This window comes from Centruroides sculpturatus, unplaced genomic scaffold (assembly GCF_000671375.1).
Source record: "Centruroides sculpturatus isolate CEXI.00-Female unplaced genomic scaffold, Cexi_2.0 scaffold112, whole genome shotgun sequence".
NCBI lineage: Eukaryota > Metazoa > Arthropoda > Arachnida > Scorpiones > Buthidae > Centruroides > Centruroides sculpturatus.
The window spans coordinates 145,232-173,197 of record NW_019384367.1 but is presented as its reverse complement, the minus strand read 5'-3'; the positions used below and the strand labels follow the sequence as shown (position 1 = coordinate 173,197).

Genomic DNA, 27,966 nt, shown 5'->3' with positions numbered 1-27,966 from the left:
ATCTATAAGTCGAGCGACCAGATGATCTACAGAAACAAATGAGTTTCGTTCTAGAATTTCCATCAGTGGTTCGATAAGTCTTCGTGCAATATATCTTGCAGAGTGATGGAGATCGGTTTTACCTTCCATAGATCAATAGATAATAACTTACCTACCGCAACAATAATTATTTATAAACTTTTATGAATTCTTCAGTGTTGTACTTCAGTCTATCGAAACTATTAAACGATTGATTCACGTTTCGTATATATATTTTTTATAAATTTCCTACATCTAAATTATTCTTATTTTAAAAATAAAATAAACTAGAATTAGATTATGTCTTGAACTTAATAAGAGAGTACAACTACGTAATTCTCTATCGTATGCAAATATGGAACACTCATTGAATAGATGCATTATGTATATTACTGAGTGTAGTTAATAATTGATTACGTTTAATAATTATAAACTTTGGTTCAGTTTCATAATATAAATTAAGAAATTTAAAAATTTCTGTATATNTGAGCTTTGTAAGTGATATTTTAAAGATATAAAGGTAAAAAATTTTTAAAATTATTTTAATTGCTCGCCTTAAAACCTCCTATTTTTCATCATTATAACATTTTTATATTGTAAAAATTACAATTTTTCGTCGATTTGACGTCATTTTTTATACTATCCTCTTTATAAAATTGAAGATATGACATCACGATGACGTAAAAACGTGTAATATCCCCCAACTAAACGCACAGACTTAAGTTAGTATCTAATATTACGTCAATTTGACATCATTCTAACAATTTTATAACGAGTAATTACAAAATTACGTCGGACTGACGTAAAGATAGAGAAACGAGCACGTTTTAGATGCATATACAGGGTGGACCAAAAGTCAGTTAACCGAAAAGTAATTATTTAAATAGTGTATTAACAAAGACCGTATTTCGTATTATTTTTAAGTATTGAAATAATACAAAAATTTAGTCTTTACAATGGTCAACTGACTTTTGGACCACCCTGCATATAAAAATTCATTATATCTAAGAGAAAATTTTCTTTGTATTAACATGCAATATTTGATTATTTACAAATTATTATTATTATTATTATTTTTGCAGTTGTATAGATTTTTATTCATATTTAATTTTTACTTTAACAGTTTGGCACGAGAGAATATGGTCACCAGAAACTCAACCCCTTCCAGTTGTTGATAAAGACGTGATTAATGGGAATAAAAATGAAGATAGATTACAAACTATTACAGAGTATGTGCACATTTTAACACATTTTTCTTAAAAATAAATAAATTATTCAGAAAATTATGCAAACTTCGAAATATATTGCAGAGTACTTAACAGTTTTTAATATTTTCTTCCATAGAATATTACAGAATATCTGCAAATTATTAAATATATTTTTTATTTATTTTTTTCTCATCAAAGTGAATAAATTATTTAGTAAACGTTTGTAAAATATTTACCAATTTTTAAGCATTTTCTTCCTATAAAATATTGCAGAATATATGCAAGTTTTTCTTAAATATAAGCAAAATTTTAATATTTTTTCTCCCTTGAAAATAAATGAATTATTCAATAAATTACGCAAATATTAAAGAAAATGTGCAAATTTCTTAACCATTTGTTTCTAAATATAAGTACAGACTCACTTTTTATGGAATATATGTAAATTTTTTATCATATTTTTCTACAGAGTATTGCAAAATATATATGAATATTGTTGAATATGTGAAAATCTTCTGCTTATTTTTCTATCTAACGTTACAGAACATATACAAATTTTTCTTAAAAATAAATAAATAATTCAGAATATTATGCAAATTTGAAAATATTACGGGATTATATGTAAATTCTTTTTAATAATTAATAAATTATTTTAAAAAATAAGCAAGTTACAGATGTGCAGAATCATAATCGTTTTACACGTGGAGAATGTGTGCAACTTTTCAAATCATATTTTGCTATAGAATATCGTAGAATATATTCGAATTTTTAAACTTTTCTCTTCGAAAATATATAAATTATTCAGAATATTATGTAAATTTCAAAAATATTCCAGAATATATGCAAATTTTTAAATCTTCTTCCCTTATGGAATAGTATAGAACATATGCAAATTCTTCTTAAAAGAATAAAGATTATTCAGAAAATTTAGCAAATTTGTTAAATATTACAGTATATTTGCAATTTTTGTTTAATTATTTGCTCTTAAAGATGAATTATTTACTCAAAAAATTACACAAATATAAAGAATATGTACAGAATTTTAATCAGTCTCTAGTCTACAGGGCATTGTAGAATGTGTGCAAATTTTTAATAATTTTTTCTTGAAGATAAATAAATTGTTCAGAAAATTATGCAAATTTTGAATGTATATATATATATATTTTATTTTTTTTAAATGGAATTTTGTGTGTATGAAGTAAGCATTACAGATTTCTCCACAGAACTGGAAGAGATGTGAGATGAATGAGACAGTCGCAAGAAATATGAAAGCTAGTTCATACTTCTTTCATGAATGACAAAAAATTATATAAAGTTGTATCTGACTATACGTAAAGAAAATATGGATTTTGATGAAAAATATATATTTTTACTGTAACGAATCTCTTCTAAGAACATTTTTTTTCTGTTGCATTCCTATAAATTAAATGCACTTCTTCATTCCCGCATGATTAATATTGCATGCGGTTTGGTTAGAAATTTCCACATTTTTAGAGCATTTTTTTAAATATATTTTTTTGATTTCGGTAAATTTTTTTTTCTGTATAATTTATTATACTTTCTGCCTAAAGTTCCATTAGCATAATGTTAACTTGTATGGTTAACTAATGCAGGAATTAATGCATAAATGATGCTTAGAATATCATTATAAATAAGGAGAGACTATTAGTGAAAAATTTTTTAAATTTATAACAAAATAATTTACGAAATTTTTCCATTTTTTTTCAAAATTTTAAGCAGATTTATGGAAAAAATTTGCTCTACATTCTTAACTCGTATAGTTATCTGATGCAGGAATTAATGCATAAATGATGCTTAAAATACCATTAAAAAATAAAGAGAAGATATTAACGAAAGATTCTTAAATTTAACAAAATACTGTATAAAATTTGTCTTTTTTTTTTTCAAAATTTTAAGCAATTTTATACAAAAATTGCTTCATATTTGTTGAAGAAATAATGGGCTACTTTGGTTTCTCTCCATATACACTGAAGAAAAAATGTATTATATAACTCACCTGAAAGGTGCTCGAAAAGTTACATTAAATAACGATGGCTTAAATTTATCAAATTTAAAAGGTTTCTCTAACCGGTTCTTTAAATTATTCACTTCTTTTAGTACATAAGATTTTCCAGGCTAGTATATATATGTATGCTATATCCACATAACTGGCTAAATTCCTTTTCCCTATGCTAAAGTTGATTGAAGATAATGGAAAAATTCAGTGAGTGGAAATGGTAAATGGCCGTTTCAGTATTTACCTGAAAGTATAGCTTGGATCGATGTAAAATTGGGTCTCTTCGTTCACCCAAGCAGATGACATCAGGTCTCGAAAGACGATTTTCCTTAAACGATCACATTTTTTTTTTTTTATTTTATAAACGCAAAATGTAGCGTTTAACCTATTCTTTCCTTGGACCATTAGATAAAAATAAAATATTTTTATACTAAGCAAAACTCTTCGACTCTTTCAAATGTCTGATTTTTCAAACAGAATTAATTAGAACCTGTAAATCTATAGAAGATGCAATCAAAAAGTTATTCTGTACTCAATCTAGCTTCCATTTGTTATTCAGATTTTACCTTTCAAATTTAAATTCTTCTTCCTCTTTTTTTTTCTTTTTCTTTTCAAAAGTTTGATTAACTGTTAGAAATTACTAAACTTTACGCTGATAAATATAAATGTTATCAACGAATTTGCTTTATTTCCAGATGCAGAATGAGTAAGAGGATAGATTATAAAGAGCTTAGTAACTTTGGATGTAAGCGTGATAGAAGCACACTGTAAATGGCACTTAAAAGCTTAATTTCTGAAGTTTTATTTATTAATATAGTCAATATTTTATTAATTTATTTAAATTTACTTTTAGTTCATTTAATTGGTTGAAAATGGCGACGGTCTAAGGGATGATTGATTGCGTGTTATGGCTAACAGAATTGAAGTTTATAAAGGCTATTCAGTAGAGTAAAACTTTAAGAATTAAGCTTTTATTTTCGTTTACGATGTTTTTCTATCACGTATACCTCTAAAGTTATAAAGGTTTAAAGTAATCATCCTGCATATAAAAATTGTTAAATTTTAAAGCCGAATATTTAAAAAAAATTAACAAATATTCATTTTTCTTGATGTAGAAAGGTAAAAAGTAGATTAAATTAAATAATAACGTGAGACAATTTGATTATATAATTAAGATAAATCTAAAGATTCATAAATCTCCATTATTTTTCTCATTTGGATAATGGTGTTTGAACATCAAATCTGATAACCCAAACATTGATCAAAATGTCCGTAAGAATAATTAATATTCTTAAGAATCATTATTCATCTAGATATTGATATTAGAAAGGAAATCTTTTCTATAATATCGTTTAATTATTTTGTTAAAATATTCCATTCAGTCATACATCAAGCCATTCTATAATACTGTCTAATGGTGCATCTTCCGTTACTCTATATTTTTATATGTAATTATTGCCAAAAACAATTTAGATTTAACGTTCAGATAGAAGAAAATTGCTTCAGAAATCTTTAATAAAGTAAAGACAAGAATTTAGTACGAAAATTGAATTAATATAAGCCAAACTCCGTAACAAATCTATAAACTTCTTACAATTTTTGTTTGGCAATTTAAATAAAGAAAAATAAGCATTCTCTAACTTTTAATTTTAAAAATAAACTAGTTTTTATTTCATGATTTACTTTAATATTAATTTTATTTATTGCAGTACAATTACAGAAGCAGTTTCGTCTCCCACAAGTAATCTGGAAGAAGACAAACCGCAAAGTAAGTTATTCCATTACCATCGATGCAGAGCCAGTAAAAATGATATAGATGCAGTAAACATTCATAAGAAAGTGAAGCATTCTTCTACGATAATATATAGCCTTATCAGAAGCACTTACATCAGAATAGAGAAGTAGAACGTGAATAATTTATCATCCCAATTATCCCTATCACTATGTTTAATATTGAAGGATTTAGTTTAATTTATAAATTTATCCATCTGCTGCTGGTAAATTCATAACACACAGTGGTAAATATTCTATGTAAGGATCATTAAGGTTAATTTTCCAGTGGAATTTTAAAGATTTTTAAGTGAAAAATGGACATAATCGTCAAAGTCTAGTAAATTATATTAACATCATAAAGAGGAGTTTCGAATTCCATTTCAAACTCCCCTTTGCGTGTCACGCTTGACCCAGTTGTTTGGTGTGTACAAACTAAATGTGAGATACCTCTTGTAGCAACTAAATAATGCACTGCACGAAAGCTACAATATTGTACACGGTACATAGTAAAGTGTATTGGTACACACAAAGACACGCAAAGCACGATTCGAATTACAAATCTTTTTTTTTTAATAAAAAAAAACATTCCCAACAATTTCAAGCTTCATCGAATAACAAAAAGCCTTCGATAGAAGTCCTGAAAAATTTAATTTAAATTATTTTAAAGAAGATTTTGTTAAACGTTCACTCAACGTATTATTAGTGACTCAAGTTCACTGTATCTGATGATATTTTGAAGAACGTGCGCTTAAGAATGTCATCAAACAATTAAAAATTTAAACGAATCAAATGTCAGAATAGTTAAACATTGTAACCATTATTTTATTGGCATAAAGTGGTTCATAAAATATTAGTGATTCATTGAAAAATTCAAGAGTTCAATAACTCCCCTCCAACTCCATCAATTAATTATCTGGAAGCATTAGAAGGATTACATTCAGAAATGTTTTAATTATTACTACTACCAATCATTATCTCTGGGAATTATATTCATAAACTACAAACTATGATAAGTCAAGGTATTAATCGATTTAAACGTATGCTATTCGAATGATTCACATATAAAATATATCATTAAACATAACTCTTCGTGTATTATCGTTATTAATGCATGTCTAGAATTGTTTAATTATTTATTATCTTAATTAAAGTTCAATTTTGCTATTTGCATTTATAACTGTTTTGAATTCGTTTAAATAATTTAAGAAAATCGAGAATATCAACTATATTTGGTATGCTTTACCTATTAAATTTTTATCACCTCTAAATCTGTGTTTGTAAAATTGTACTGATGCCCCAACAACTGCTTAACACTAATAATTTTAGCATTATATCTGCGATTAGTATTTTAAGATATCAGCAAAATCATGAAGTTCGATGTAGGCTATATAGAACTTGCTATCAGCATCTAAATTTATTAATAACTACGTCTTTTGGTCTAATCTAGTCCATTTTCTATCATTAGAATTAGAATAAATTGTCTGTAACATTAACATATGGTCTAGATTAGACCGAAAGTACGTACAGTACTACTTAACAAATTCAAATACTGATGGCAAGGTGTAGTTTCTTGTCTTATTAGTAACAATAACTCAGTGATAGCATTTTAACATATCTCAAGCAAATTAGCATCTTAATATTTAATTAAATCTTAGTACAGACGAACATAATTTAATGTCCATAATCCTACAAAAACATTATTCAAACCGTGACATTAAATAGGTTTCACTTACTATAACCCAATTGGTAATAATAAATCGATTTTTTTTATAATTATATAATATACTGAAATAGAAAATCTATACTTACATCTTTATGCAACGAAATAACTTTCTTACGATTTTTGCAACCACTTGTGTTATTTGGCGTGTTTTAGTTGTATTTAAAAAATATTACATTGCACTTGCCACTTCAACTGGGTTAAATGCTGTCCTCTTTATTTGATAAAAATCCATGAAGAACCTTCTTGTGCTATAGAATTCATAGAATTATCATTTTATAAGTCATCACTATCGTCACTCGATGTCAGAGTAAGAGTACTACAATCAAACAAATATCTATTTGTTACTACAATCAAAATGCTCTCGTCGTTTAATCACTCGACACATTCGGCATCTTTATCGAAATTGAAGTAAATTCGTAGTCATTTAAAACAATTTCATATCGCTTCTCCCATGGATCCACCAATTATTGTTGGATATAAAACTATTAATTTCAAGGTTCCGAGCAAAGTTTTCTATTTCAGAAGAAAAATCTCATCAGTAATTGTAAAATGTAGCCAGTCTAAAAAACTATCAATGCAATGTAGTATCAGCATCTATCTTTGACGTTGTGTTTTTCGATTACATTGCTTCAAATGGCTATTTCTCTCAGTTTACATTTGTAAATTTTGCATGCAGTTGATGGATCATTAGAAAATGTTAGCTTAGAGAGTCAATACATGCGGCAATGATTTCATACTTAATTCGGTTTCAGTAATCAGATTTTTCCAAATATATTTGCGTCGATATATTTTATCACGTTTTTACACTCGGGCATAATCAAAAGACGTATTTACAAAGATAAAACATGAAAGAAAGACATTCAACTGAAGAAAAAGGAATCTTAATCCGCTTCCATATGCAAATTTAGTCACGTGACATAATCCTCTGCTCGATAATTTTTTCAAATATAGTGAAGTGAGAAAATGCAAAGATTATCGCCATATTAATGATAATTAGTAGACAATGGAAAAAAACTCAAAATATCCTTGTGATATAAAATGAAAATGACAATTGGTTTTAATTGTGTCAATAAACGAGGTGATTATATACGATTTCAACTGTAATATCATCTCAATAGTATCAAAGTATACTTTAAAATAATTTCCATCAGCAGGAAAAGCTTGGAGACAAATAATTACATCAATACATTTTTATTTAATTATTTAAGGGGGATTTTTCATAAGTAGATTATAGAGTACAGTTTTACATCAATACAAAAAAAAAAAAATCCTAATAAATTTCAGAGGTATCTGACGTCGTAATATCACAATAGGCTTACTATCTTTATAAACCACGCAATATCATTAATATATTTCAGCAATATCATTTCGAAACATATTAATATAATTGCCATAAAATGTTTTAACGCAGTTCAAACGACAATATCTTAAAATTAATAATAATATTTTAATAATATCTTAAAATTGTTCATACGGCACTATTTGTTTATTTTTTATATCAAAGGGCATACAATTTTCTATCGTTAATGTTTATTTATATATTTTCTTTGAGTAATTTTGTATGGATGTTGTAGCGGGCCAAATTCTTTGCCAGTGAATATAGCCTTAATAGCAGTTATTATTAAATAAATGAATAAAAACTGTTATTTAATCTGTCGAGATGGTAATATCGCAGTATATCTCAACATAATTTCCACACAATATATGTCAGCAATATCATCATAACATAACTAAATGTGCCCGCTGCGGCACCTGAGGCTAGAACGAACTGCTAACCTAGTGGCCCTATATATTATGATCTTGATAAATCATACAATATAATTTCTCAAGATCATAATATCCGTGAAAGATAAAAATTTAATTATTTTATTCTCTGTTAATCTTGATATTAAATGGAAACAATTAAAGGAAATATTCTAATTCTTAACAGGATTTTCCAATTCCATTAAAGAGAAAATTAAATAAACTCCACCTGAGCATTACAAAGATGTAACAGCTTCTCTGCAATACAGACTTGTTATCTTTAATGAATTACAGACGTGCATTATTAAAGTTTTCAACAGAATGCATTTGCCGAATTAATTAGTGTGCTGTTGGCTAATATCTATTTTAAGATCTCAAGCTGCCAACACTGATATACAAACATTTATATGTGCTTATACTTTCTTTCTTTTTTTTTAATTCCAAATGTTTGTTTATGTAAAGATACTCCACTATTGAAACTATTCTAATTGTTATACTCTTTAAAAAGTACAAGGCGGCCCAAAAGTCGGTTTACCACGTTGTTCTGTATGCTCCAAGTACATTCGTGGATAGAAGGACTGATGGTTAACTGAGTTTTGGATCACTCTATATATCAATATCGATTTCTCTTATTATTTTATAATTAGAACACATTTAAAAGATTATCTGAATGCATTATTTAAGCCTGTTTTTGTGGTATAAGGTTTAGACATGAACATAAAGAAACTAAGTGCTTAAAACATTAAATTTTAGATTCTTATGGAATGAAATAAATTTTTTTGTTAATTAAATTATGCAAAATGTCGTCATTTACTTGTTTCCTTTCTTAATTCGATTAGCATAACTCTCGTGTAATGAAACTAAAGTAGTTGTTCTCAAAAATAAACTGAAAATCAATGTATTTTTAATTGATGAAACCAGCTACCACAGTACTAGAGAATGAAACTAGTTGCTTTTAGTTAGTAAAATTCATATTATTACTTATTCTCAGATAGTAAAAAATAATTAATCTCAATACAGCACAATTAGTTCTAGTAATTACTTTCGAATAATGGGAACAGTTACATTGGTTAATTTCAAATAATGAATCTAGTTTCTTTACTAGGAGATAAGAAAACTAGGAAAACGTTAGAGATTTTCAGATAATGAAATTAGTTTCATCAGTTAGGCCTATTCTCATTTTAGTGAAACTAGTGTTAGTGGAATTACAGGAGTTCCACATCAGATAATAAATCTTGTTTTATTGTTGTCAGATAATGAAACTATAGTAGATTTGAGAATAGTGAAAGCAAAATTTGAAATATTATAACCTCATTAATTCCGTTAGTTACTTTCAAGTAATGTGTAGCCCTCATATAAACTCTTATTATTTGAAATACTTCAGTTTAGCGCCACACTCGATTTAGTGCCAATTTCAGAGGAGAACAAATGGTAAACCGAAGTTAATGAGACTATTTTAATTGATTCTGTCAGACTGTAACTTATAAAATGTAGTTTTTCGTATTTTTTTAAATTTTGTGCATTATTAAACGAGAAAGTATTTCTCCCCCACAAATCTGTACCCAAGGTTGGATTATAATCACGAATTAATGACCGATCTCTTCAGACGTAACAAATAAGAGAAAAGTTCATTTCTCTGTTTTAAGAAATGTAATTAAAAGTTTACTTAATTAACATTTTAATTGGTTTCAGGTTTTCTAAAGGTGGAAAGAGCTCTAGTGAACATCACAAAAGATTCGGGTGAAAGCGTCAAGATGAGGTGTGAAGTCAAAGGTTACCCTCAACCTTATATTCGATGGTATAAAAATGAAGCTCCTTTACAAGAAGAGAGGAACCGAATTGACGTGAGATATTACAGTTCTGGCAATGGAAGAGTGTGGTCCAGACTAAAAATCAACCATCTGGACATACACGATACCGGTTACTATAAATGCGAAGCTAATAATGGCCGTCATTTAGTGGACACTACTGGAATTTTGATGGTCAAAGCAGGTATATATATATAAAACCCCACAATTCTTTATTTTTTAATATAAATTACTCTAGATATTTGTTAATTTACTATAAGTCATAAAATAGAAGAAAAAGTATCATTTAAAATAATTAAAAACAATAAAAAAAGTTTTCCAAACTTTTAAATTGGGGTTATTTCTCTATATAAATTAACATTAGTTTAATAGGTCTTTCAAGATGACTGTAATAGAATTTAAAGTATGTTAACGGGGGGTATAAGAAGAATTTAAATGAAAAATAAGCTGTCATGAACAGAATTTCCATTTATGATTATCTGTACAGTTAATCATTTATACAAAGAATTAGTACAGTTAATAGATAAACATTATGCTAATTTTCATTTTCAATCAAGCTTGGTTCCCATATTTTGCAAAACTAAATGTAATCAAAGGGGAGGGAGGAAGTTTATTAAAGTTCCGTTCACTTAGTTAAGTCACATCAACTTGTCTTGGTTTGTTTTAACAACCAAAAAAAAAAAAAACAACTTTCAATCTCGTTTCTCTGAAGGAACATTATTATTCCGTTGTATAGAATCTTTTTATAATGAATAGAAAAAAGAAGAAGAAGAAGAAGAAAAAAAAAAGAATCTTTTGTAGTAATAAAATCATCGAATTCTGTATTTTCACAATTCAATACATTGAAGAGTAAGAATTGTTTGTAATGCATTGAAAATACCGAAATTTGATTTTCTTTCCTCTAATAAAATGCGAAAATTCAATTTACTTTCCCTAAAATGACGTGTTGTCTCTTAGGTTTGCTAAGGATGCGTCATTAACGAAATATGCCAGCTTTGAATTGGTTCAGGATGCGTGCATACAGTTCTATAGAAAAGATAGGGAGTGCTTCCTTATCTAAACACATACATCGTTTCTTTATTGGGCTACTTTAGTGAAAAAAATTTGAAAACTTTTCTCTGTGTTTACCTATCGATTATATTAAATCGAATTGTATGTAACTTAAGAAATTTTTATATCTTGTTATGAAAATATGCATCTTACCTGCTCTGTATAATATATCTACTAGACGAGAATGGTAAGAAATATAACTATTCCTTATCATTCTCGTTTAGTAGATATATAATAAGTGATGCTGAATATAATAATAATAGATAAATTCGAATTAGGGATGCTGTGGAAGCGACGTTAACACTTTATCCATCAACCGGAAATGAAAGTGAAAATAAGTGATGATGTATATGATAATAACGGATAAATTTGAATCATGGATGCTGTACTTGAGAAATAATCATTACATCTATCAACTGTAGATGATTATGAAAATAATGATACTAAAGGTTACGTATGAAAATAACGGCTGAATCTGAATCAGAAGTTAATGAAACATCTCCCAGTTGATGATGCTCATGAAAATAAGTGATGTTATATTCGATAATAATGGATAAATATGAACCATGGATGCTGAGGATGCAAAGTTAAACATAGCATCTATTAACTAAGCATGATTATAAAAGTGAGTGATGCTGTATATGAAAAATAAGGGACAAATCTGAATCAAAGATGCATTAAATGAGAAGTTGAGTACTGTACTGTATCTGTCAAGCGATTATGAAAGTAAATGATGCTGCGCACGATGATAAGAGAGAAATTTAAATCATAGATGCTCTGAATGTTAACACTTTAAACTTAATTGAAGATGATTAGGAAAGTAAATGATGCTGTATATGATGAAAAATGATAAATATGAATCGAGGATATTGTAAATGGGAACATAATATAATCTGACAACTAAGAATATTATCAAAATAAGCAATAATACATAACAATAATAGATAAATCTGAATCATGAATGCTCCGATAAATAAGTGTTATGAATATTAGCGATGCTGATGCGATGATGACAGATATGAAGCTTCTATAACAATTTAAAGTAAGATATAATAATGCAGATTATAAATGAATTTGTAAATATTGCTATTATTAAGTAAAATAGGTTAGTTTATACATTATTAAACAGTCAGAGATTCATTCATTATTGGCAAATCCCTTGGATTGCAATCCTTTCAACTTGCTTCCTATTTATTCGAAAGGTCTTTGTATAGATAAATGAAATGTCAATATTTACTTCATTTCGAAGACTTTCTAAAATCGAAATGACTTACAGAACAAACTTGGCTACAAAATTAAAAAGAAAAAAAAATCTTTGTTCTGTAATATTGATTCTAATAATAATCAAGTACTAAATAATGGATTTTTCAGTATATAAAATTATATATCTATTGATTTAATTTCGGATATCAACGAAGATATCACAAAATTAAATCCATAAGGTCGCTTATAATCTTCTTCTTTCTTGTATCTAAGCAATTCTGTATCCCAAGATATCAGTTGATGATTAATGATTCTTTCTAAGTCTTCTTATCTCCTTGCTACTACCAAAACTTCAGATTGGAGATTCTAATTTAGAAATCTCTCTCTTTACTTCATTCTTTTATGAACAAGTTAATTGAATTTATTTCTTATAATGAAACAATGCATCCAGGTGTAGTTGAATTATTTGTAAAGGAATTACGAATAATATCAGACCCCTCTTTCCTTTTTTTTTATAGATTTTTCTTAATGAGTTGCCTGCATTTTAATTATTTTAGTAAGCGTAAAAAAAGTAAAGCAATTGAAAATTTTCTTTTATGTTCAGTTTATTTACCTTTTTTCCCCACTAAAGACTGTTTATTTTTTCTAATTTTTCATTAATTTTACACACTTTAAGCTCCTAACAATACGTTATCATCCGTACTCAATAGCAGAAAATAAGAGAAGAGACTAATAAATTGAATGGTGGAAGAAACTTAATTGAACTACAATTTATGGCATCAGAGGGAGGAATATATAAAAAATTTTCAATTTATCATCTGTGTAATACTTCTTAAAGAAAAAAAAATTATTTCTTTCCATCTAGTAACTGCAAAATATCATTTCTTATCCACTTTTACATACAATCCTCCCGTTCTTATGAGGTTACATTACAATATATCTGAAGATCCCAGTGAAATATTTTCGGATGCATTTTTGAATATCCACGTGTAAGTAATTCGGTAACGTTTGGAACCACAAAATAGTTCAGATACAACTTTTGCTATCACAGGAAAAAAATAAAAAAATAAAAATAAAATTCTTGAGGAGTACGATTCTGTAGATGGATTCTGCCTAGAGAAGAAGCGAACTATCAGGGGTAACGTAAACCATCTGTCACGCGAGTTCTTTCACGTTTTAGAAAGTGATTGATCAGATTTTTTCTTCGATAAGCATATTTTCACGCATCCATTGATTTCTCCAGTCAATGAACTTTAATCACATTTTGTTTCCCATTTTTTTTCTACAGGTCGTATACTTCCACCTGTGACAATTCCCAATTTTTCGCCCGGTTTCCCTCATTTTCCAGCACTCGGAGGGAGGTAAGTTACATCTATCCTACTTATAACATATAATAATCATTCGTTCTTCCGATTGAATTCAGATTTTTGTCTTTAGTAAAGCATTTAATTTACTTGTAAATTTTACTCCCGGTACTATTTATGACGCATTTAATAAGGCAATATGATGTTAAACGACGTAAATTTACAGCAATTTTCTTCAGTCAAGCGAAAATTAACGAGATTTTCTCTTCTCTTTATCAATTGTTAAAGGTTTCGAAAATGAGATAACATCTAATGAACATCATAAATCTACTACTTTTAATGAGAATAGTTTAAAATAAACTCGATCTTTCTACACTTTACTTACAATTTTATTATTCTTATTTTTGTTGGAATTACTTTTATATCCCTTTAGAATATACCACAGAATCTTATTTAAAGATATTCTTCTAACTCTAATTCTCGTAGGTTGTCTGATCGAAGCCACGTACAAATTGCATTTAACCGGTTTATATAAATAATTATATTACATCTCGACTTGGGAATACAACTTGGTATATTATACAATTCTCCCAAGTAAGAGCACCCCAAGTAATATTACTGCTATGTCCCTATTTTAGGAGTAATAATATTAATATAACTTGGGGATATTGTTTGTATAATTTGAATTTATATCGTCATTTACTCCTCTAGGGTTTCATCAGTCGTTGAATATATCCTTTTATGTTGGGAATTCTATCATGTACACCATTTTAAATATATTACATTAGTGTTTATTTCCTATAAAACTATTTTTTCTGCTTTTAAATCTTATTTTCGAGAATTTATTTCTTCCTCCTTAGTTTTAGTGGAAGAAATAAATCTATTTTTTAACTGCGAATCCAGAATAAAGTACTTAAAATATTCTTTCAGCAATATATTTTATGCGCTTAATTCTCCACATTTTATTTAAATTTTATATTTTTATGATTTTTAAACAAAGTTTGTGTGTATAAACACTAATTAAGTCGCTGTGAAAAGTTTATACAGACGTTTCATGACATTTGAAAGGAATTTTGCGTGAGAGTATAGTTCCTAAATTCACCACTAGGGAAAAAATGACGCAGTGAGCGACAAGAAATAGAGAATGGCACCACATTGTCCTATATAATTCATTATGTAATGTATTTATTAACGTGCTATGCACTGAATCTGGTAAATTTTACAATTCAATAACAAGAATAAAAATAGAAATAGGCCTATATTCTTTTGCGTGTTTTTCTTCTATTTGTATATTCATGTACTGTACAGTACAGTGCAGTACAGTACATGCAGAAATATATTAAAGTAAATAAAGTCAACGTTTTAATAAAAAGTCTACGATTGATTTACGTAACAGTAAAATTAATCAAATTATTTATATATAGCGATTTCCTCGGAGTCATAGCGCCAAATTGTACCTGGTGATAACTTTTGGAAGTAAATTTTTCAGATATTCGTTTTCATATATTTTAAAAAGTGTAATTCTAAAATTTATTGAGTTATTACATTCATTTTTGTTGCAAATAACACCGAATAAAGATATTTTAATTAAATATCCTGTACAATTTATCATTTAATGATTTTTTATTAAGAAGATAAATGTATATTTTATTTTAAAATTATTAAAATTTACAAAAATATTTAAAAAAGAATAATAAATAAATAAATATATATTTTAAAGATAAATAATACCATTNTTCCCATAAGAATAAAATGAAAATAAAAAATAAATAAATTTAAAATAACCATAAATAAATAAAAACAAATAAAAATTAAATTTAAATAATTTAAACAAGTTAAAAAGTAAATAAAATTATATTAATTTTTTCCGCAAATAAAATAAAAAAATAAATAACAAGTGATAATACACATAAATCGAACTTTTTAAAGCATTTTGTATAGAAAAATTCCAAGTTTTCTAAAGTTTTTTTTTGGATAAAAACGAGAATTTTAGTGTCTTTACTAGTAGCTTGTTCATCATCAGCATCATTTTATCATCCCTCTAGAGTATCGTAGAAGCTTTAGATTTGATACTAAGCGATCAAGAATCCATCCATCAATCAAAATCTCCATCTTTTTAAACTTTTCATTTTATAAAATAGATAAGAAAACACTAATTTACTTCTTAAAACTTTCTTCCAAGAAGATATATATTCAAAAATACCACAAAATGGATAGTATTATATATATAATTTTTTTTTTCCTTTTCTTCTCTTCTTCTTCTTAACCTTCTACTCTAGCCATTCCTCCTACTTAGTTTTCTTGTGTCCAGACATAATTGGGCTACAGGAGAAGACCATTATATTCAACTACCTTCATTTTTGATGAGGTGAAAAGGTAATGCGAGAGGAAATACATCATTTTGTCACATCTGCAGACAAGTCACCATTCATTCATCTTGGTCCTGTTACTTTGCTAACATTCGTCTCTGTTTCTACTTTTTGCCTATGCTTTACTTTATGATTTTGATTGGCTAATGGTTCTCAAAATTAGTCAATAGATAGGGGGTGTAGTTTGGCAACACGACTTTTTTCTCTGCGCTTGATATGTAAATTTTGTTTAAGTTATAAAGTCTCAAATAACTATTTTTTTTGTAATTTAAATATAAAATAGCTTTCCCTATTCGCTTTCCTCATACATTCGAACGGTTGTGTGTCTGTCCGTGCAAAGTTAGCGATATGTAAAGTTGATATTATTATTATTTATTTTTTTTTTAAATTGAATTTTGTATCGAATCGTCATTCCGACTTTTATAACACGTTTTAACGTAAAACTTTAATTTTCTCAAAAATCAAGCGAATTAGAGAGATGTTGTTCTGTAATCTATTTGTAAGTTTGTCTGTCTGTATATTTTCTCCGAAACTAAGAGAGTTAGAGGTTTAATACATTTAGAAACTGTACTGTAGTTTCTTTATAAAATTTCGTATCGAACTGTAACCTTGTAACAATAAGATTTCACGGAAACTAGAAGAGCTAGAAGATTGATATTTTCAGAAATTGTAATGTATAAACTCTCTCTGCAGAATTTCGTATCAACTTGCAACTCTGATTTATATTACTTCCATGGCACCATTAAATGCAAAACTCTACTTTTTTTCTAAAACTAAAAGAGTTAGAGTAATGCTTTTTTGTAATCCTCTTTTACGTTCATCCTTCCGTTTGTCTATTCGCAAAATTTCTGAAAATCTACAATAATTAAATTTGTAAGTGATATTATTTGTTACTACTACATATTTAATTTTTACCAGACATTTTTAAAAGTTTCCTCATCAATTAAACTTATATAATAAATAATTAAATTATAAATTCATATATAAAACTCCTTTACAAATAAATTCTCGACGTTAAAAAACTGAAATTTTTAACATAATTTACCTGATAAATCGACATTTATAATAAGATAAATTTAATTAATTTAATTTATTCTAGAACATTCTATATTTAAATTAAATTTAAGAAAATTAATGTGTTTATTTGGAATGTGGCAGCTCGGTTATTTGTATAACTATAAATTAAATTGCTTAATTAAAAAGTCGATCAAGAGAAATAAAGCGAAGATATTCTTGAAATTTAAAACATTTTTCTCTATGGTTAATTAATTTATAATTTTCAACCGAGGTTAATGCTTTAATTTGTTTGAAATTTGTAATTTTTTTCCTTGATTAATAACTTTAAAAGGTCAGTAATTTATAAAATTTTATATCAAATCGCAATTCCAATGTTTACTAATTTATAGAAACTTAGAATTGGAGAAATGTTATTTTAAAACCATTCTGTACGTATGTCTATCCACACAATTTCAACAAAACTAAAACAGAGTTGATAATTACAGAAATAATGAGGTATAATGTGAAGATATTTTTGAAGCTATTTATGCTTGAAACAATTATCTAAAGACATTCTTGCAATTATTTCAGTAAAGCAATTCTTGAAACTAATCAAGTTTCAAGAATATTTCATAAAAGAATAATTATAGAATAGTAAGAAGAATTGTTTTAAGAATATCTTCACAAATTCTAGTGAAGATATTTTTTAATACTTTCTTTTGTTTAAATCATTTTGCTAGATAAATAATAACGTTAAAAAATTAACAAATCTTTAACATTAATTTTTTATTTATTCATTTAAATTTATTCCTAAATAACTCCACACACGAAAATTTATTTATTTATTTATTTTAAATAAAAATTTTAACTTAATTTTATGATAGATTCTTTAAAAAAAAATGTAGAATAAAAATGTAAATTTGTTTCTCCGTCTTTTTGTTTAACCAAATTGAATATTTTATTTAATTTTTTCATAGAAATATATCAAAGTAAAAAAGATATATTAAAAGTTTCATGCTTAGTTACTTTATAAACTCTATCACTGATCCACCTCTAAATGAATTTTCTTTGTGTTGTGAATGAAGGTGGAGTTATCTCTTACGAAACTCCCAAACATCATTTCACTCCCTCGCATCTAAGAAACACGAAAACCGATCAGTACAATTTTTCTATAATGAATTTCTAGCCCGTAGCTTTATATATATATATATTATTTTTTCGCCCTCCTTCCTTTCTTAGATAACATTGTTATATCTTCTTCTTAATAAACTGCAACAACTCAAAAATCTGATCAATAAAAGGACTACTGTACTAGACATATTTCTCTCTTTTTCTAAGAAAAAAAAAAAAAAAGGAAAAACAAAAACATCGAAAAATATTTTTCTGGACAAATTTCTCATAAACCACTGATGGCCTTACTAGTCCCATTAGATTTTTAGAGAAGCAAACGTTAGTTTTCTTCGAGATAACAGTAACTCAGTAACAGTAATGATGCGCTAAGCGTTCTCGAATGATCGAATAGTTTCCTCATTTTTTCTCGAAAAACTATAACTAAATATTCGAAAATTCTGACGAAAATTCTTCGAAATGCTTACTCGTGTGGGTTTCTCATCGATTTTTTCATAAGATTCGATGTATTCTCTTAAGAAACGGTGTTGGAATTTAAGTGTTTTTCCACCATTTTTTTTTCTTTTTCTTCCTTTCTGTATCTATACTTTTCTTTTTTTTTTACATAGTAACTGATGCGAAGATCTGCAAACGATATTTTCTAACTCGGATATATAAAACGGCATGTGAAGTTTTCATTTATTCATTTATTATTACTATTTTTTTTAAATATATAAAGAAAATAAATTTACAGATGTTCATCCTTCTTAATGAGTAATATTTTTTCAAGGACGAAATTGAAACGGGTGATGGAATTTACAAGTAGTTTACTATAAAAGGACATTTAAAAAACGAAAATTAAACGAGTGTTTTAAAGTTTTAACTACTCTATTTCTTCTAAAAAAATCTTAAAAAAAATAAATAATAATAATTTTTAACTTAGTTTTTAAAGAATTTAATGGACGTGGATGTACTGTACAGTATTTAGAAAAATGCTGCTAAAATCAATTTAGTTGTAAATTTATTTTAAAAGACTTTTTTTCCTTTTTTAAATGTGTTCATCTCTCCGTCTTTTCTTATTAGAAAGAAAACGAAACATCAATTTTCTCCATGCTTTCTTCTTAATTCCATTTCATCATATCTGGCTTTATATGAAAGATTCTTAGTTTTTCAACGTCGTAAATTATTTTTACGATGTATTTACACAATGCATCACATAATCATACAAAGAATAAATTTAGGATTTTGTTTCCATTCCATAAATCATATAATAAATATTAATTTTTAAAATATATATATATATATAAGAAAAAAAAATGATAAGTTAAAGCTTTCATATATTTGACAGCCGTACTTTTCTACTAAAATATATATATATATCCTATTTATCTTCTGTACGAAAATATGGGTGCAGAAAGTCACCAGCATGTGTCACTCATTGGGGTTGCCACTAAGAAATCAAACCAATGTCACTACTACTAACATCGATATATTATCCATCCCCTTAGCACTTGCGGACTTAAAAAAAATCTAAAAGAACGACAGCTGAAGTATTCGCCAAGTGATTGCTTCAAATAGCAAAGTCGAATGCCACATCTTTTCCAAACTTGAGAAGTGATACAAACCATTTCGACTTCTTTCCACTTCGACAAAAATAGTGATTTTCAATCAATGTTGACTTATATTGGATAACAGAAATGATTTTCTACGATTTCTTGTCTTGTTAATTGTATTTTGAAGGAATAAAGAGTCAGGAGTATGCAAATTCTATCATATGACTATGACAGAAGTTAGAATTGAATTTTTGTAGAAAGAAGAAGAAAAAAAAAATATATATATATATATATAAGAAATTCTATATTTCTACTCACAACCATGTCTTATATTGGTCACTATGCATTTTTTTCTAATATTTTAATTAAGAAGTATAATTTTTTTAAATCGTAATTTAACATTAATAAAAAGAAAAGTTAGTGCATTATTGAAAGTCTTGTATAATTTCAAGGAATTTTTTAATGAGAAAATATGAAAAATTCTATAAAAATTCTAGTCGAAATCCGTTTTTTATCGTTTAAATTATGTTAGAAAGTCTTTGTTAGTGTAGTATATTAATTAAAAAACGGTTTTGATTATAATCAGCCTAAAATCCTTTAAAAAATTAGGGTATTGAAATTTTTTAAGAGAAAATTATAAAAAAGATTCTTTCAAAGTTAACTTTATATTCAAATTTATAGTTAAAATCTTACTTTGTATAAATCAAACCTATAAAAATTATTTGTTTGCCTTACATCTTAATTAAGAAACAGCTTTTGTATTAGTTTTTTTGAGATTTATTAAGGTTCGTATGACGAACCNAAAGCAACGAAGGACAAAGTTAATTATGCTACTTCCGAAGTACTTATATCTGATTTTACCAAATTACTGTTAACATTACAATTACATAAAATTTAACATTATTTTGGAATTTCTGCATAAAATCTTATTTTATACGGATGAAAATATATGAACAAGTGTTTGTTTGCCTCATATTTTAACTAAGAAAGCTGATTTTCGATCGTTAAAAATATGAATTAACCGACTATTAAGTGGTTAGAAATTATTTAGATAAATGGTTAATGTTCCCATATTTTGTAAGCAATTTAAACAAGGCATAAATTATAAACTGTAAACTGCATTTACAGGATATTTTAGAACAGAATCCTCACAGGTGTACGCCGTTGCTACTAATGGACCACGTGCTATCTATTAGTGAATTGGAGAAATGTAAAGTCTCCCACATGATAGCTGGCAAACAGGTGATGAGTCTAGGAAACTATTTGACCGGATTACCGGGCTTTGCAACGTGGGACAGAGCTTAGACCATTTGTTACAGGCGACGATAGCAATCAGTGCAAGGTTGAACGACATTGATTGAAACTCTCAGCTTGTTTGTCCGGAAGAATTGGCTCAATTCCACGTGTCTCAGTCATTATATGAAGTTTTACAAAGCTGTTAATATAAATTGGGTAGGATTCCATCCAACACGTATTTTCTATTACAAGAAGATAGACAAAAATCAATAAGACACTATTTGCATCCTTAAAAATCCATACAATAATAGTGCAAAAGAGACTCGAGTTCTTCTCTTCACTGTTTGTCAACGAAAAAAAAACTAAAGAAAAAAAACAAGATTTATTTCCAAAAAATTGGATTTTTCACTCTCGAAATTCGTTGAAAGTCATTTCATTCTAGTAGAAATTTAATGAATAAACGTACTATAAAATCAAATTATCTTCGAATCTCAGAAAGAAACCATAGAGGATACTTTTGAAATCATTTAAGTCTAGAATGTTGCAAAATTTTATTGAGGAACCAATAAAAAATCGAACCTCTGGAGGTGATAGAAGATTTCTTTTCCCATCTCTACGCCCTTTAAAAAACGGGGAAAAGGAGAAAAAAGAAGTATTGTGACGTCAATAAAACCATAAATTATTTCATCCTTTACTTTAAAAGTTGTTTTAAGAAGTGTTGGAACTTAAATGTGAAGAAATATCATGTTGTTAAGCAGCGGGAAGCTTCTAAAAGAAAGTTTGAAAGGATTTTTATGTTTTTCTATAGGCGATAATTTCTTGTTACTATCCTGGTGCCTATAGAATATTAGAAGACTTTTATCACCATGCTATACATTTATAATCATTTTTTAAATAGTATCAAAATTAAAAACAAGATTTTATTACTTATTATTGAGTTTTATAACCTTAAAGTAGGGATAAAGACTAAATTTTATTTCAAAATATGAGCTTTTAACGTTTATACCTTTTACTTATATAGGAGCTTAATATAAAGAGCAGTTACTTTGATGTAAAATTTACAGATATAAAACTATAAATAAGAAAAAATATAAACATTTTCTAAGTAGAAAGTAAGTTAATAAGTTCTTAAATCCAAAATTTATTTAAAAATGAGTTAAAATTCATATAAAAAACACTTTTTTGATATACAAAAACTTTCTAAAATTATAAAAAATAATACTGAAACTGAAAAATAAGATTTTATTACCTATTATAATATTTTAAAGCGTTTTAAATAACTTTCTTGAATGCTAAAACTATATTTAATATTATAAAATCGACTTCAAAAAGATCGATTGATCGATCGCGATCAAGTAACGAAAATTCAGTTAAAAAGTCATAAAACTGTTCCATTTATAGAATTAAGTGTGGGGGAGAGAATCTTAAAAGATTTAAGAAAATTTATGAAAATAGAAAAAACAATTTTTATAAAACGTAGAAAAGATTTAGAGAAATCTTTTACTGTTATGTTTAGCTCGTTGGGATGTGTACAAATAGAACGATCGATTCAGAAAATGGGAGGGAAGATGCAACTGATAACAAGCATTCACGACAAGCAGTAACAGCTGTCACTGAAGTGAACTTAACAGTGTGTTGAAAGATCGATTTTTGACGATCGTATAGTCAAAATACCAATTGAACATTTGTACATAAGTACATTTAAAAGAATTTCAATTAAAATTTCAAAGGAAAAACTTTCTTTATCTAAAATAGAGTGTATATATAAGCAGTTGTGTGTGTGTTAAATCTATTTTTAGATGACGATTCCTCTTCTCTTCAGAACAAATCTGGTATTTTGGAGATGAGAATCCTAATAGATGTAATGGATAAAGTGTGATAAGAGTTTTATCCCATTCGGTGTTGATCGTTTTTTTCTAAATGTGGTAATAAAATATCATGAGAAATTGCAACTCATTGCTGCTACCGTTTTATGGAATATTGCTTTATACTTCTGTGTTATATTCTGAATAAATGATTAAAAAAAAAAATTGAATAATAAATAGGAATATTTAAATTTTATTAGTACAAATGCATAAAAATTACTATCATAGATTTTAATGCTATTAATTTCAAGTAATTAATTTTTATTACAATAAAAATGTTTTATTTTTAATTGATAATAAAATGTTAAACGAGTTTCTGGAAAGTTATTTTGTTGAAAAGTAAAATAATAATTACCTAGTTAATGTTATAATAAAATAAGCATAATACTTTTTATACAGTTTATTTAAATTAATACTAAGTTTATTAATGTGTAGGAAAATGTCTTGAATATACAATAAACCCCGCTTTAACGATCTGGAAAATCGTCGTAAATCGAATTCTAATTTCCCATAGAATTATAAATTGAGGTACTATTCATGGAAATAGACTTTGAATTAGATAATTCCAAGCCCAAATGACCAATACAAAATATAAGGTATTTATATGGTAAACCTCGCATTTACAACCTAATTAGTTTATAGAAAGCTGTCGTTAAGCGAGACGTCGTAAATCGAGCTCAATATTTTCTTATAGGATCAGTGTCATAAATTAAGCTTCTGTTCGTAGATATAGGATTTGAATCGCATAACTCCACGTCGAAATGACTAGCAAAAAATACGATGCATGAATACAGCATTTCATATAATTATAATGCAAAATATCTATGCCGTAAAGCGAGCGGTCGTAAAGCAGGGTTATCATTCTTTTTTTCTAATAACAACGGTCAATTCAAATAATACGATTAATTAATTATTTACTTTATTTATATGTAATTTTGAANAATAAATAAGTAAAAAGTAACAAAAATAGGAACCATTTTCAAACCAGAAACGAACTAATAAATTCTTTTATCCAGAAATTTAACCATTGAAAATACAAAAAATACAACAACATTCATTTAAAATTCAATTTTTTATCATCTAAAAAACTACGAAAAAGATGTTTTTTATATAAAAAACATTCAAAACTTTCTCTTTCTCTTCTTCCTGATTTTTTCTTGTTGGAGAAATATTTTTTTGGGAGAAAAATATATTTTTTTTTATGGTTTCGATGAACATATTAGTAAAAGTGTCAAGAATTGATGAATGACATATCCAATTGCAAAATTTGCAATTCATTTTCTAAGCAAAGAATAAATAATACATTCAAATAAATTTGAATTTTGATGACATTATTCATTGTTAAATATCATATATTTCATTGTTTATTTTTATAAATAATAATAATAATAATATAAAAAATATTAATACTGTGATGTATAGGATTAAAGATAGAATGATAAATCGCTACGATAAGAAGTTCATGCTCTTGATTCATAAATAATTACATTNTAATATACAGAATTTTGAAAATTTTAATGATTTTTCTGCTGATAATAAACTATAAAAATTTATAAATAAGAAAATAAATAAAATAAACTATTTATAAATTAAAACAATCCAAAAATACATATATTTTAGTCACAAATTAGTCTAAAAATTCTAAAATATAATTATTTTTTATTCAATAAAATATTATTCAACCATTTTTATTGAATATCTTTAATGTTATTATGATTATTTTAATAGTTATAAAGACATTTTAAAAAAGAAAACCAGGCAAATCTTCATCATCTTTAGCATCTTCTTCCATTGTTTAGTTGAATATATATTGTAAATATTTAAGAATTATTTTCATACAAAGAAACGTTAGTAATTAAGACATTTCTAACAAAAGAAGAAAGGGAGACAAGAATTAAAAATTAGGTAATGGAACACTCAAACAAACTTCTTATTTTTTTATATTTTTTTATGGCATTGACACGTAGCTTCGTAATTATTCGCAAGGCACATTAACCTGACAACTTTCCACTTGAAGACTATTATCATTCATAAATTTAAACAGAACAGTTTTTAAAGCTACTTTTCTTCCACTTTGCCACATCACTACTTTCAATCACAGCTGTTTATATACACTCCAACATCAGAAAAGAAGAGGAAGAAGTGCATAGAGAGAGAGGAAGAAGGGAGGAAAAAACCATTCAAATTTCAAAATAAGTTCATAATAAATGAAAAAGTTGACAAAAACTGATTAAAATTCCAAACAATTTGCTTGTGTTTTCGTATTAAAAAAAAGAAAAAAATACAGAATATTAAATGGATAATTTTTTTCTTTCCTTTACTCGAATACAATGTACCGTTTCAGTAATGCAAATGAAGAATCATTTGCGCTCCAAATTTATATATAATTAGAAATCCGAGAGTCTTTTCTAAAGAAAAAAACAAGAAAAATATTTAAAAAAATAAAAAACTGATAACAAATATTCAAAACAGATAAATTTTTCTAAGTAAGATAACAGAAACGTTTTTGTAATTCAGTTTATACACCAGAAGATAGGGTGTATGGTTTGAATTTATTAACATATTTTGTATGCACAAAGGCATTTTTGTTTGATATAATTACTTTGATTAATATATTTAGTTTACTTTAATTGGATAATTGGCTAATGAAAGAAAAAATTTATCAAATAATAATTTTATTTTGTTTTTTTATCCTTATTTTTTTGTGTTGTAACAGTCTCTTGGATGTTGTTGGTTTTTATTGAATTTTGCTCATTTGTAAAAAGATTTTTCAGTGAATTTTAAAGAAATAAATTTAAATTTAATCTTATAAACTTTTTAAAATGTTTTTTTTTATAATTTTATATTAGAAATTTAAGTGCTTTTATTATAATTTCTAACTCGAATTTCTTGCCTTTTTTTTTATTTATTTAATTCCACAATTTAGGATTATTTATATAGTTTATTTTTAATAGGAAATTTTATTGAGAAACTTGAAGTTTGTGCTTTATTTTTCTCTAAAACTATTTTTCTGAAAACATTAAATCTACCTCATTCTTGAGTTACGATTCGCATCATTGTAGCTCAACATTCTTAAACATATTTAGGATGCTGCAGCATCCTCATCTTTATGATAAAGTACATATTATTAAGATCATACAAGAAAAGAATAACAAAAAATAAAACTCATTTATATTAATATTTATAACCAATAAACATTTATCAAATAATGTTTTTATTTTATTTATATTTTATTTTTCTGAGTCGTAATAGTCTCGTGGATAATGCTAGCTTCTCTCGAGTTTCTTTCTACCCATCAAATATTTTTAATAAATTTTAAAGAAACATATTACTTATATAAATCAAAAATTAATATTTTAAAGTTTAAAAATATTTGAAAAAACAAGTTTTTAAATAGAATTTCCTATTTATTTTTATATAATTCCTTGATCTATATAGGATTATTTATGTTCTTGTAATCAAAACTTTATTTCTGAAACTGGAATATGTGCTGTATTTTCTAAAAAAGTCTAATATTTCACTAAAAATATCACTTTGAAAGCATTAAATCTATCTTATTCTTAGAGGTATAATGACGAGAATCGTGACTCAACGTTTAAGGATACTGTAGCATCCTTCCTCATCTTTATGATAAAGTGGATATTAATAGAGACCACCCGATAAAAGAACAACAACAAAAAAATCATTATATTAATATTTATAACCAAATTCTAAATTGAAATTGGAGATTTTTTGTAGATAAAAAAAAATAATGGAGTTATTTATGAAACTAAGGACAAAACGCTCAAGTTTTAAAGTATATAAATAATAGGAAACACCTCGAAAAAGCGTATAGTGTATGGTCATAAAGATAATAAAAATACACAGGAAAAAAAAGTGTTAGTGTATTGATCAGTTTAAATAAATTTATAACCGTAAAATCCTTCTTAGAAATATGGAAAAAACAGAGTAAAGAACGATACACCAGGTGTTTCTTGGACAGATATCCACACAGTCTATCAAAAAAGTGGATCTAAATCTTGACGCAACGTAAAATAAACCGAAGAATAGTCTTATAGGTAAGACGTGCCTTGTCATACTTGTATGGCTAATATTTTTCATGTTACTTCTATGAAAGGAGAGGTCTATAAAGCGAGCATCTGGAATCCCTCGTTATATGATTCTTGTTCAATATGTTATCGTATTAGTAGAAACTATTAAATACTATTTCAGGTATATCCATTCCGTTTTATTGATATAGGTGATGAATGTGTGCAGCATCACTTCTGATAAAGAAGCAGCACACAATAAAGGTGCTCTTTCTATATCCCTCCTATCTTTATTATTGAAATTCACGGCTTAGATATATTTATAGCTGCTATAACCGTAAAAGTTTTTGAATGATGTATTAAAAAATTTTACTTTTTGTTAAAAATATGTATTTAAAAATGCAGTATTTAGTACCAACATATTTTTCATCTACGATTTCTATTGGAGTTTTCAAAAGTTTAATGATTATCCTGCATCATTATTATGATAAAATGGAAATTAATTGAGATCATCTAATAAAAGTATATGATATTCGTAGGAATTTAGAAAATAATTAGTGTTAAACCATCTGAATTTTTTACAATTGTAAATATTTTAATTAATTAAATATTTCTCATTAAAACTCTCGCTTATTTACAGTTTCTATAATTCTAAAATTTTTAAATATAATATTTTCATTAATATATTAATTTAGATACGTTATATATATTATATTTTTGATTTATAATAGTTTAAATTGTGATTTAAATCTTTAAAGATTCTCCAACCTCATCATCATTATGATAGAAGATGCTATTGTTGGAGTATCGTATTTAAAAATAGATCTTTAAAAAGTTTATATTTATATAAAGATAATAGTTAATCAATATTAAGTTTAATTTCGTTAAATATGCAAATATTTTGATTAAATCAATCTTCATTATTGAAACTTACTTTATATATATATATATATATTCGAGATAACAGT

The 27,966-nt window shown here is 26.4% G+C and overlaps 1 protein-coding gene across 4 annotated transcripts in view; it reads left to right on the top strand.

The window, feature by feature from the left end:
* Positions 1-27,966, top strand: part of LOC111612813 (inactive tyrosine-protein kinase transmembrane receptor ROR1-like) — a 73,578-nt gene that overhangs the window by 24,574 nt on the left and 21,038 nt on the right. For all 4 annotated transcript variants that reach the window (XM_023354077.1, XM_023354071.1, XM_023354085.1 and 1 more), the window contains exons 2-5: positions 1,142-1,247; positions 4,950-5,008; positions 10,172-10,471; positions 13,829-13,901. In XM_023354077.1, the coding sequence (XP_023209845.1) occupies positions 1,142-1,247; positions 4,950-5,008; positions 10,172-10,471; positions 13,829-13,901 (538 nt within the window). The remainder of the gene's footprint in view (positions 1-1,141; positions 1,248-4,949; positions 5,009-10,171; positions 10,472-13,828; positions 13,902-27,966) is intronic.